The sequence below is a fragment of the Protopterus annectens genome, chromosome 2.part0 (assembly GCF_019279795.1).
Source record: "Protopterus annectens isolate FY-2018-M chromosome 2.part0, PAN1.0, whole genome shotgun sequence".
In the NCBI taxonomy this organism is placed as follows: Eukaryota; Metazoa; Chordata; order Ceratodontiformes; family Protopteridae; genus Protopterus; species Protopterus annectens.
In genome coordinates this window covers 1293387843-1293402217 of record NC_056728.1, presented here as the reverse complement: position 1 = coordinate 1293402217, position 14375 = coordinate 1293387843, and the positions used below count along the sequence as shown (strand labels likewise).

Sequence of the window (14375 nt, the reverse complement as noted above, 5' to 3'; positions counted from 1 at the left end):
AACAGAAGAGGCGGGACAATTTGAGCTTTCGGGAATGTCAGTGTTTGAGGAAATTGCAGAATGATCCTACCATTATAATCAGACCAGCTGATAAAGGTGGGAAAGTTGTAGTCCTGGATATGTCATTTTATACGGAGGCTATGTCCTCCATGTTACAGGACAGGTTCTATGAACCTACTTCTATGGAACAGGTTCACTCTGTTGTCAGATATATTCATGACACGCTTTATGACATTCTTAGAAGTAATTTAATAAATAAGGAGCTATATGGAAACCTTATGATTTATACACCCTCTATACCAATTATACAAGGTCTCCCCAAGGTACACAAAAATATGAAGAACCCACCCATGAGACCCATAGTTTCTGGCCGTGGTTGGGTAACTGAACATCTTTCAGTTTTTGTGGAGAAACATCTGAGATGTGTATTGAATGACAATGTTACAGTCTTGAAGGATTCCAAGCAATTTTTGATTGATCTGTATGAATGTATTGGACACCATGATAGAATCTCTAGTTGTACTTTTGTGACTTTTGATATTCAATCTCTATTTACTGTAATACCTAATGATATAGGACTTGATTATGTGTTGAATTATCTGAAAGCACACAGTACTTACACTGCAGTATTGATAGACCTTATAGTTCATTTTCTAGAGCTGGTCTTAGAGAACAACTTATTCATGTTCCAAGACCAGATCTACAAACAGCATGATGGCGTAGCTATGGGCACTCCATGTGCAAATAGCTATGCCAACATGTTCCTTGCACATTGGGAGGAACATGTTTTATTTAAGAATGCACTTTTCTGTGAACATGTGGTGTTCTATAGAAGGTTTGTCGATGACCTCTTTGTTCTTTGGAATGGAACATCAGAACAGCTGGAATCAATGTTATCCATTATGAATGACTTAACTACATTCCTTACTTTTACCATGAATCATTCTACACATAGAATTGATTTTTTAGACTTATATATTGAGAGATTAACAGATGATATGATAAACACGGGGGTCTACCGCAAGGCATGTTACTGCAATTCCTTGTTATTAAGGTCCAGTATGCACCCACAATTTGTTTTTAAGAATATAATGAAAGGACAGGCCATTAGAGCCTCAAGATTGAACCCCACTGAACAGGGGTTTATCTCAGAATTAGACAATCTGAGAAATAGATTACTGACCCGGGGATACAAGGACAATGAGATTATACCATACATGGAGGAAGCATACATGTCACGCACCACTTCAGGTGCACCATACTTTGGACCCAGGGTCCAAGATCAAACCGTTGGAGATCATATGTTAAATAGATCTATTAAATTTTCTACTCTGTATACTTCTGATCAACATCAGTTAAAGGAAATTATTAGCAAACATTGGGATATTCTCCTGGTTGATGATGACTTGAAAGTATTGTGGGGGAGACACCAAGTTTCCTATTTCGGAATAAGAGCAACCTAAAGCGATTGCTTTGTCACCCCACACATGATAGGAATATGAAGAACATTGGTCACACTAAACCCTGTGGTCACTGCAACTTTTGTTCATTTATTGATAGTAGTGAGGTGTTTATACACCCGGATTTACACACCATTTTCTCTATCAAGGCAGATGCAGATTGTATGACACCTAATGTGGTGTACCTAGCTACTTGTCAGGCATGCCCGAGTTTCTATGTTGGTAAAACTAACCGGCCGTTAAGGGATAGAATGAGAGAGCATATTTACCACATGAGAAAGGGCACCTTACACAATGCCTTAGCAAAACATATTACCATCAATGACAATAATCATACTTTTTTGTTCCGGGTCCTAGAGATAATTGCTGTGAACAAGAGGGGTGGTAATACTATGAATCTTACTGAATCTAAGGAGACTGACTGGATCATTCGTTTGAAAGCTGATAGGGGGCATGGATTGAATGATAGAGCTTCTATAAAACCTAAGTTGAGACAATGCAGGAACATAAAATGAATTATTATCTATTTGTATATATTCTATCAATATTAACTTAACAGAATGTTTATTTACATGTTTTTAGGTCATTATGTATGTTTTACATATTCTTGTCTTATTTTACACCAACATGTTTAAATATGGGAGAGTTCTTTAAATTCTCCAGCATTGCTTTTAATTGTTTTTAATTGATTAATTTTTTAATTGATTAATTGAGCTGCTTATATAAGGGGAGGTTTACTGTGACTTTTATACAAGGATCTGAAGAAGCTGTAATGGTGAAAGCGCTCATCCGTATGTTATAAGTGCACATTCTTGGAATTAAATTTGGAGTTTTGTTCTTACTTCTGCTGTACTCCAACTTCTTTGTGATTTACATAAATAAGTAAATTAAAAAGTCTAGTCAGTCGAGACAGATCATTGCATCACTTTGCATCTCACTAACTTAACCTATTATTGGATTCAATAGTGCAGTTGGAAGCCTCCAAACAAGTCATGTAGATGAATTGTATATACATATATATATATATATATATATATATATATATATATATATATATATATATAGATATATATATATATATATATATATATATATATAGATAGATATATAGATATATATATATATATATATATATATGTATGTGTGTGTGTGTATATATGTATATCTATATATATACATATGTATATATATATATATATATATATATATATATATATATATATATATATATATATATATATATATACATATATATATATATATATATATATATAGATATATATATATGTATATATATGTAGCTGTGTGTGTGTGTGTGTGTGTGTGTGTGTGTGTGTATGTGTGTGTGTGTGTGTGTGTGTGTAGATATAGTGGAGTAGCTCATACGTTGACCTTGGAAACATCGACTGCAAAATGTTGACAAACCAGACATTGACTTTACTTCATATGTGCTGGGAAATAACCTCTGCACATGCAGTATTCCTAAAACACAAATAAGAAAAAAAATTGTTTTTGCAATGGTGGCTATGCCCCCACACCCCTTACTAATTATATATACTGACTCTGACATCGCATAATCCCCGGTGTAAGGAAATATTTCCATACCTGAGGATTGTTGATCTCACTCACCTGTTGATCATCTGCATATTTTGAGAGAATGTGGTTGATTAAACAGATGTTGACAAAAAGCAGGACAACCATAGATATATATCTCTAGAGATAATCTGTATATATATCTATATCTATACATATCTATCTAAATATATATATATATATATATATATATATATATATTTATATATACATACACATGTACTTATAAATACTAACGACAACATGAATTAAAGCAATCAAGTTTCTTGAAGGCCAGAATGCTACAAGCTTGACAGTCAAATTTATGAAACTATTAGGTTTACAAAAATATTGGTTACATGTGTACCACTTTTCAGATTCAGCTTTCAATCACTTGCTCATGTGTCCATTGCTTCTGTCATAGTTACCAGAGACAATTGTTCAAGATGGCAGTTAATTGCATACTTCTCTGCTTCCTTCATGAAGGAGCTATACTTTTTTGCTTAGAATGTACTATATTTTTTCATCATAAATACAGTTCATCTGCATGACTTGTTTGGATCCTGGATTATCTGACCAATAGACCCCAGTATGTGTGACTGCAGGATTGCATGTCTGACAAAGTGCTATGTAACACTGAAGGACTGCAGGGGACAGTTTTATCACTTTTCCTTTTCACCCTGTATACCACAGACTTCAGGTATAACACCGAGTGCTGTCACCTGCAAAAATTGGATGACCCTGTCATAGTAGGAAGTATCAGGCATGGAGATGAGGTGAAATACAGGAGGGTGGTGGACTGCTTTGTGAGCTGGTGTGAGATTAATCAGTTGCAGGTGAACATCAGTAAAATGAAGGAGCTGGTAGTGAATCCAGGGAGATCACAGTCTCATCCTCCAGTGGTGACCCCTCTGTCAATTAGGGGGGTTACAGTGGAGATTGTTCAGGACTACAAGTATTTGGAGGTGCACCTGGACAGTAGGCTGGACTGGTCCAAAAACCTGGAGGTGGCATATAAAAATGGTCAGAGTAAGCTGCACTTACTACGAGGACTCAGATCCTTTGGCGTTGGCAATGCTATGCTGTGGCTGTTCTATGAGACTGTAGAGGCCAGTGCTATCTTCTTTGCAGTGACATGCTGGGGTAGAAGCATAAGGAAAGCTGAGGCAGACTTAGTAATGTGGTAAGGAAGGCTAGCTCAGTAGTTGGAGAACAACTGGACACCGTCAAAACCATGGCTGAGCGAAGAATGTTATTGAGACTAAAGTCCATCATGGAAAATATTGACCACCCACTCAACAGAGTGGTGGCTGGACAGAGAAGTTCCTTTAGCAGGAGACTGATGAGCATAAAGTGCTCCACTAAATGTCACAGGAAATCCTTCCTGCCCATAGCCATCAAACTCTATAATGCCTCCTACCATCTTAGCACCACCCCCACTACAGAAGGAGACTACGTAGTGCGATGTTAAACTCTGACCCATGTTTTTCTTTATTTCATCATCCTTTTTATCTCTCTTTTATCTATTTTTTCAGTGCAATATTAATCATCAATCCAATTATCCTTTGTGCAATATGCTATACCTTAGTTAAAGTATCGTAATGTGCAATACCCCATATCCTAGTGTGAGTGGTAATTAACACAAAAGGCTGTCCCTTTAATATCACTACTTCATGTGATAATACTTTGGGTGTGGTCAACAGTGTACCTATGTCAGGTGTTGCTCTTATATATGTGGGATAACATAAGTGAGTATAGTAACTGTCATATCTAATTACGTAACATGTGTTTGGTCAAGATCAATAAAGCATTTCTCATTCTGATCGCTAATCTGGCCACCTCATAGCAAAAAGTCATAAAGTTTTTTATTTCTTGTCACTCATTGCTGTTTCTCCAATATGTAGCAACCTCAGGATGAGAATAATAAAATAGGAAAGTGAAGGTGAACGCCTGTGCCCCACACTGCAAAAATGTGTTTTATCTATTTCTCATTGTGAGTCATTAGCTTATAACTGTGATAACTTGAGTAGCTGTGTTTTGATTGTTACAGTACTTGAGTTGTCAATTACAGTTAATATGATATGAGCCTCATAACTCTGAGGAGTTATGTCGGAGTCTTCAGTTTCCTATAAAAATGTTAAATTTTTACACCTGTATAACTAATTATCTGATGAATTTTTAGTATTGGGTGTAAAATTCAACACTTCAGTCCACCTATGATAAACATTTATAGTGTTTAAAGAGGCCTTCCTGCAATCACACTATTTTATGAGGTCTTATTAATATTTGTGTGCCATTTATGAACCAAAACCTGACCACTGTTTATTAAAGTACTGCTTACTTCTGACCAAAGGTGGAGTTATTGGCTACCACTGAGACCCCAGTTGTGCAAATTTTATGATGCGGATAAACACATTTTAATAATGCCAATACTTATAAAAGACAATAATTGTGCATATATAATGTTCTTTTGATGACGTGTTTTTCATTTATGGAGAAATAATGAATAAGCAATGCTAGTTTTTATAATGTCTAAAAAGAGTATGCAATTTGATGTAAACTTTGGACAAAAATATCATGACGGTTGTATTCCATTCTTAGACATCAGTCTAAGAGAGGTAGATGTATTATTACAACATTATATGTGAAACACGCAGATAGATTTATTATGCCTGGATCATGGGCATAGTTTATCCCTCAGACACAATGGGGCTGACCTATTTTTATTTAGATTGACTGTATTTAGACTGACTCATGCTGAACTGCATTGTTCCCCACGTCTTCAGATTTGCTGTTAAAATGCCCACAGTTTATTGTATATCTATTTCTGTGTGCATGTGTGTGTGTGTGTGTGTGTGTGTGTGTGTGTGTGTGTGTGTGTGTGTGTGTGTGTGTGTGTGTGTGTGTGTGTGTGTGTGTGTGTGTGTGTGTACTTGCTTGAATTAACTGCTTAGTTGATAAAAAATCCAAGTCCAGCATCACAGGTACTTTTCATTTATATGGCCTACCCATTTCCTATCCCCATTATCATATGTACAATGACATTAGGCTGTTAATGCCAATGTCCTAAGTACCTGAAAGCATGGAATGCATACCCCCAATATCTCCACCACCATGGCAACTATACCTGCCTATGCCTCCCCCCCATGCATATATGAGCTGGTAAAATATCACTGCCTTTATTATTTCTGTAATTGGTTCTCAAGCCCAGGGACTGTTCGTTGAACCTGTTTGCTTTATTGTTTTAGCTCATCTGTTGCTTATTGTCATTGTTGACTTGTTTTGTTTTTATATATTTGCATTATTTATTTTGTAAAGTGCTTAAATTCAGGCATTCAAATGACCTCGAACTTTAGTTACTGTGTATACTGCTTTGTAATCTCTCTAAAAGTTCTGTATATATTTTAATTTGTGCAAAGACACTAAAAAGTTTATTGGTGCAGTTCTTTAAATTTGTTCAGTAATGCATGTCTTTCATATTATTGTGAAGTTGGTGAAGACTGTATCCTTTCTTCTCAGGCAACTCATATAAAAAGGCAATGAACCTTGATTTAAGGAAATGTTGTCAGTCAATAAAATTTAATATAGTACAATTTTTGTTGCTGTTTAGAAATACTGGCGTGCCCAAGTTAAACCTATTTCTGATCAGCTCCAGTGGCAGGATACAGGAAGCCATTTGGAAAGGTACTATATATTCTGTGACATTAAAAAATGAGACTATGAAAACATATGCCAGTGAGGCCTCTAAGAATAAATGTTTCTCATTGTAAAGGTTACTTCGTGAAACAGTCTTGGGAATTGCTTGCAGAATGGAAGATGAAGATGCCCTTGCTAATGCATCCAGATTATTTAAGGAATGGCTTGCTGGAAAAAGGTATTTAACTTATAAGACTCTTGATTTTAAAGAGTTATACTAGATAATCTGGTTACAGGAAACACATGGTTCACACTTATATGCATACATACACAGACATTGAGATGCACAATCATGCACACACACACACACACACACACACACACACACACACACACACACACACACACACACACACACACACACACACACACAAATTCATATGCACGTACACATTCACAGAAACACACACACTCAGACTCATAGAAATGCATAGGCACTAAGATTCTCACACACATACACCCACAAAGTATATACCAAGCATTTTAATGACTGTACACAAGTCAGATATCCCATCCTGAGCAAGTGAAGAAATACATAAACAATAGCACCAGTAATATACATTTAGGTAATTGATATGAGACACATAACTTGCAAGACATTTACCACTCTCACTCATGCATAGCACACGAGTGAGAGTGGTATGCATGAGTGAGAGTGGTAAATGCCTTGCAAATTACGTGTCTCATATCAATTACCTAAATGTATATTACTGGTGGTATTGTTTATGAATTTCTTCACTTGCTCATAGCACACATGTGGCCGAGGCGCTACAGCGGTTAGTGTTGTTGCCTCACTGCAAGAGGTTCTCCGGTTCAATTCTTGGCTGGAATGCCTTCTGTGTAGGGTCTGCATGTCCTCCCTGCGGTCAATTGAATTTAAAGACATGCAGGTAGGTGCGAGCATGTGTGGGTGTGCCTTCTTTGAAAGTTGGGCACTGCATTGGCAACTCGACACTGTAAAAATTCACTGCCAATCATTAGTGGACTGGAGTTCCGCTGTGGCGTCCCCTAACCAGGAAAAGCTGTAAGGCAGTTTTTACTCATGCGTAGCACACGCACACAAACAAAGACACATGAGCATATGCACATGCACACACACACACACACACACACACACACACACACACACACACACACACACACACACACACACACACACACATGCATCTGTTCAGTTTGTTGATTGTGTATAGCTCCAGAGTCAATTGTTATCTAATGAATTAATTTATGTCTAAATAATAGCCACAGTAATGCATTTTACTTAGATGCTTTCAGATACAGTGAAAAAAACATACTAGTAGACACACACATTCTTGTAAATGCTGTTGCAGTTACTTGCATTAAAGCAGTTTATATATTTATTAATTTATTTATTTACTTTTTGTCTGTTCACTTGCCATGACTTTTTAAGGGGTATATCCAGCAAGCAGAAAGGAAATGGCAGGTTCTTGTAACTGTTGTTAATGCCACAGTTACTTGCTTCAGTTCTATGTTCCTTTCTCCTGCTTACTCACTTTCTAAGAGCTACAGTTAGCTGAAATGAAATTATAGCTCCTGAAAATGATTCCAGCCTCAGCACACAGATTTTGTGCATCATTACTTGCATATCTGTTTACTGGACTCTCCCTTTTCATTAATTGCCTACTTTGGAATACCACTCAGCACAATGAGATCACTGATTTGACAAGCAGATTTTCTAAGTGATATTAAATTCTTGGAGCTGTTCCTGTCATAGTGAGGTCTAAAACAGTGGTACTCCCAGCGAAGAAATGTGGAGGCTAAACTGGGTAATATTATACACATGTAAGCTTAAATGGTCTAGCCTTACTAGGCTGTAGGCAACTTGTCACATAGTAAAATGGCATTAGGCTTAATACAAAAAAGTAATAGGAAATGAATATAAGAAGTGTGCATCATATGGGAAGGTGAAATTATAACAAATAACTTGGATAGTTCCACTGGAAGAACTGATTTGATAACGGTCCATTTCTTTTGATTTATGCCTACATTTATTGATGTTATTCCCACATCAGTTAAGTTCCATTAGAGAAATACAGCCTGTGCCATACTAGGATCTTCCAGACAGCAGTATAATAACTACTATCTCAGGCAAGTCAAAATTAAAGAGAATATGTTGTTAGCAGACTGCTATGCTAACTAGCATATGTCTAATTGCTGTCAGGACAGTAGTGTCAACAACATTCTCATCCACATAGTATTGTGAAAACAGATGCTGGTGATAGTGACTATTTAACATTACTTAACTTCATATTAGTGGTGGATCAGGTAACATATGCTAGAAAATCTGTGAATTGTCTTCCCATCTCATGTGCTTGGATTCTCTTTTCTAGCAGTTAGCAAAGCAGATTAGGGTTACGAGCTGTTAATGAGCTGCTTTCTGTGACCCCGGGTTTGATTCTGTGACCCAGGGTTTGATTCTCTAAGGCTCTATTCACCAGCTGTGTGACTCTGAGCAAATCACTTAACTAGATAGTGGTCTGGGGCAATTGGGAAACTGATGTAGGCTGCTCAGTTTTTTTTTCCTTACTTCATATCTAGTTACTAAGTATGAACCTACAGGACTATATGCTGGTATATTGTCTGTGAATTAGTGTTAAGTAGTGCAGTTGTAGGTACAACATCTCTAGTTTTATGTACATGGATAAAGGTATGTCCATTCTGTCCAAGTAGGTGTTACCTCAGACTAGTATGCTTATAGACTAGAGATTTGTGGGGCAGTGCCTCTACACTAGGAGGGTTCAGAGGAGTTCAGATTCTCCCCACAAAACCACTTTAAGCTAGCTTCCACTGACTTCCTTATTCTGATGGTACAAGGAGACAATGTCATTGGTAAGTAGAGTGTCTGTATCACAAAGTAAGTCTGTATATTTAAATACACTTTTTCTCCATGCCTCGACTCTAACAGCAACATGTATGTTTTGCTCAAAGAGAATTTCTTGCTGCCAGTTCTGTGACAGAGACATATAACACCCTGAAAACAGCCCAGATGACCTTGATTTGAGTAGCAGCTTGTGTCCTGAAGAGCCAGTAGGGAAACATGAGAGTGAGTGGCTATTTCTGATGTAGTCAGCCTGTGGTGAATGAAGCATCCTGGATCTCTTCCATGCTGACAGCTCACAGAGTACAGGAAGGCAGTATATGAGCTGGGTCACATACTGTGGCCAGCCAGGCAATGACTACACTGCAAGTAAATCTTAGTAGACACATAAAATCATTCACATATTGTGGACTAACTTAACAGTTCTGTTTTGGCATTGTGTGTGCCAGGATATGAGGACCCGCTTAGTGCCATATATAACAGAGGAAAAACTTATCCTGTTGAATGGTGGCTACAATCCATTGCTCCTACAATTGTATACTGCCCACAGACACTAGAAAGTAAAATGGATATATTAGGAGGGATAAAGGCAAGATGGTCACAAGTTTATGGGGAAAATTTCCTTGCACCTTATTTTGAATATTAATCAGACAGCTTATATTGGTAAAAAAAACTTCCAAATGCATGGTGCATCTCTTCATGGCTGTCATTTGCAATGGTTTCTTGAGCAAAAAAAAGAAAAAAATATGTTGTTTTAGTCTCTTACTGAGTAATGGTCTCTCAAATAAATATTAATGCACCCTATCAGTCAAAAAAAGTTAGGTTTTTAAGTAATTTCTTTCTGATATGTATGCAAATATGAGTGCTTATTTGAATGGTGAGCAGAATATGGACAGTGGCATGTTGTCAAGAAAACTGTTGCTATGGAATGAATGACATAGATCATTATTTCATTATTTCACTGGTTAAAGCATGAGTGGTACATGACCCTGTATTAGGATATGATGCAGAATGCAATGGTTGGTACATCCATCAACTTTTTGTCTCCTCTGTGCAGCACTAATCACTCAAGTTTTTGTTTCACACTCTTAATTTGTAGTTCTAGAATAATAAATAAATAAATAAATAAAGGATGGGATGATGGGAAGACAAAAAGCTTAAATAAGAAAATTTCCTGCAGTACATGAGTTATAACTGCAGCCATTAGCAGTGCTTCTGTATGGTTGCCAGTATAAACTGGTTTGTAGCCAATACGATCTCAGCAAAAAAAAAAAAAAAAAAAAAAACAGACAAGGAAGTAAATAGCAATAAAGCAGTCTTAACATTATTTTAAATTACATGGTGAACTAGCACTATTAACTAGTTAATTTAGTCTGTTAGAAAACTAAAACTGCACCTAGGAATGGATACACATTATGCATGTGGATGCACGTACATGCTAGTCTGGTTTCCGTCAGTGTGTGCGGTGGTCTGAGGTAAGTGAAACTCTGTGTCACAGTGGCATCAATGCAGTACTGCTGGCATAGATTACTTTGCTACACAGGTACGACATGAAGTTCCTGGCTCCACAATTAAGTCTGTTGTAACCCAGTGTCAGATCACAGCCTTTGTACACACTATATCTGCTTTGGGTTAGTACTTTTAGTAATGCATACATGGAACATAATAGAAGGCCACTTTGTTAAGGATAAACATGCCTTTTCTGCAGCCTGCATACAGTGTTGTATGTGAATTGTGTGTAGGCACCTTCATGTGTTTTCTTGTGCACTAGCCCAGTGCCTACAAATCCAAGCCAGCAGTGCAGATGACCTTTTCTTGTGGTTTGGGACTGTCCTTAACTGCAGAGTTTGGGAGCGCACTATTCATTCAAAACAATTTTAGGAAGCATCTGTTCTCTAAACAAGGTGTCTTTCTTCTTGTTTGGTCCACTTACCTTAACAAGAAATGCTTAAAATACAAGAAAGTCACTTAATGATAAATGGATAGGGCTGCAGTGGGATATAAGCAAACCACTTGGTCCACCAAGGTAAGCCTAATTTATTACTGTCATTTTTATAGCAAACATAGTAAGAACATGGATAGTTAATCAAACCTGGTGTATGCAAAATATAGCATGTGTCATCTGTCAGGTACATAGTGGTCATATTATGCAGTTGAAAGTTTAAAGGACAGAAATTGAAAGTCTGTGTTTGCCTTGTAGTTATGATAAACCTTTGCAAACTATATCTAAGCTATGTATACATATTTTACGTTATTTACTTGTGCCTGTACTTTATTCTGTGAGTTATATAAAACTAAAGAAAAGAAGGCAGAAGAAGCAAACTTGCTAAGATTATGCGTTTGTGTTTTCTAGCATTGAACCGAACCTTAGACTTCTGGTTTACCGTTATGGAATGCAGGCTGCAGGAGATGAGACATCATGGCAGTACATGTTAGAGCAGTACAGTATGTCTACGCTAGCACAAGAGAAAGACAAGCTACTCTATGGACTTGCCTCTGTACAGGATGTAAAACTCTTGAACAGGTAGTATAACTTTCTGTAGTTTGACGTCTTTTTCTCTACTTAGTAAACATTTCACACTGTTTCTGTTTTATTTATGTTCTGAGATTAAGTTCATTATTTTTAAAACTGCTTCATATTTCATTCATAAAGTTAAGACTCAGTAATTATATGACAGATATGGATAAAAAACGAATGCATATATGTACTGCAGAAATGGAAAAAATACAGTCAATATAGTCACGACAACATACCATAGTTCTAAACATGGAAAGTTGTGCTGTGTGGTTTATTTCTTTAGAGACACCCACTAATGTTAAGTGTTTAGTCATACAACACATACTTACAAGATTTCCAGTAATACTGATTGATTCTGAATATAGTGTATGTTTAGAATGTATTGTTACATAAGTACAACAATGAGGTGAGAGAGAGCTACATGGAACTTTTTTTTTACTTTTTCTTTTTTCTTTCTTTTCTTTTTTGTTGTTGTTATGTGCAGGCCATTTTTAGTAGAAAAGCTATGCTTATAGACCACCATGTTTAGATATGCATCTTAGGTTCTAACTCCATCATTAAGGCAATCTTTGCTATATTAAAATGTCATTTATATCCCAAATTAATGCAAAAATTAGTTTTGTGGAATGTGGACTATAAAGATTTGTTCAAAGAAATTTTAAATTAAAAATGCTTTACAGCAGCACCGATTTGCCAGATTTAGAAATACAATTTTTTTTTCTGTCTTAATTTTTAATGGATACACAAAAGTTAGTTTCAGACTTTAAAAGTAAATTGAAAAAGTGAGCACTAATACTTCACGGAATACCCCCTTGTCAGAAAGCAGTAAGACAATCTTCTATGCTATAGTAGTCATATGTAGATTATACAAGTCACAGCTTTTAATGCTTATTGATTTCATTACAAACAGATGACACCTAACAAAAATATAACCGCCTATGTAATCTTTTCATGAACAGGTAAGCTTTGGCTTTCCTGCTGTTTCCTTGGGCTTTGTAACACTAATAGTGAAAAAGACCAGCAGAGCTTTAGCTGATGAAACAAATGGGCCTCTGCACCCCAGGAAGGGCATTAATTACACATTAACACACACCCTGGAGGGCATTATAGCACTTAGAGAATGGGATCTCTGCAAAATTGTTGTGTTTTACTTACTTAAGTACTATATTATTTTTTATATATTTCTGATGAAAATAGTTCCTCCACCTAGTGTTTCAAACTTACTGTAGCATTTGTTAATGTTGTTGGAGGAAGCATTTTACAACAAAAATATATAAAAACATATGTTGAAGTAATAGGTCGAGAGGTATGCAGATCTCTTAACTGCTGCTGCCAGGGATGCTGTCACTCTTCACTCCTCTCTCTCTCTCTCTCTCTCTCTCTCTATTTCTCTCTCTCACACACAGTCTCTTCTGCTTTCATGCACACATACACTCTCAGTCCAAGACATACATACGCACACACACACACACACACACACACACACACACACACACACACACACACACACACACACACACACACACACACACACACACTGTTTTTATTGTCAGTTTTTTCTTTTTTACTTTACACTTGCTAAACAGCAAAAGTACTGCTTATTAAGTGTAAAATAACGGCTCGATCGATCTCACTGTTCACTCTCTCTCTCATAAACACATACACAGTCTCTTCTGCTTTCACAAACACATACAAATACACACACCGTTTCTTTTGCTTTCATGCATTCATTCACACACACAGACAGAAACATAAACACTCATACACCACTCATACACATACACACACAAACATATACACTTTTTTCTGTATATTTTTTTACACAATCTAAACAGCAAAAGCACTGCTTAGTGAGTGTAAAACAATGGCTCGATCGATCTCACTGTTCACTCTCTCTCTCTCTCATAAACACATACACAGTCTCTTCTGCTTTCACACACACATACAAATACACACACCGTTTCTTTTGCTTTCATGCATTCATTCACACACACACACAGACAGAAACATAAACACTCATACACATACACACACAAACATATACACTTTTTTCTGTATATTTTTTTTACACAATCTAACAGCAAAAGCACTGCTTAGTGAGTGTAAAATAATGGCTCTATCAATCTTACTTTCACTCACGTGCACGCATACACTCACACACACACCTACACACTTTTTAATTTTTTTTTTTTACATCTTACACTGGCTAAACAGCAGAAGTGCTGCTTAGCAAGCATAAAATAATGGTAGCTGTTAGTTTATTTTTCTGTCCAAGTTTCATAGCAGCTTA

At 36.6% G+C, this 14375-nt stretch overlaps 1 protein-coding gene across 2 annotated transcripts in view; it reads left to right on the top strand.

Moving 5' to 3' along the window:
* The window catches only part of LOC122793449 (glutamyl aminopeptidase), a 792963-nt gene that overhangs the window by 640572 nt on the left and 138016 nt on the right, over positions 1–14375 (top strand). For both annotated transcript variants that reach the window (XM_044061461.1, XM_044061462.1), the window contains exons 16-18: positions 6643–6716; positions 6805–6906; positions 11921–12091. In XM_044061461.1, coding sequence (XP_043917396.1) covers positions 6643–6716; positions 6805–6906; positions 11921–12091 — 347 coding nt within the window. The remainder of the gene's footprint in view (positions 1–6642; positions 6717–6804; positions 6907–11920; positions 12092–14375) is intronic.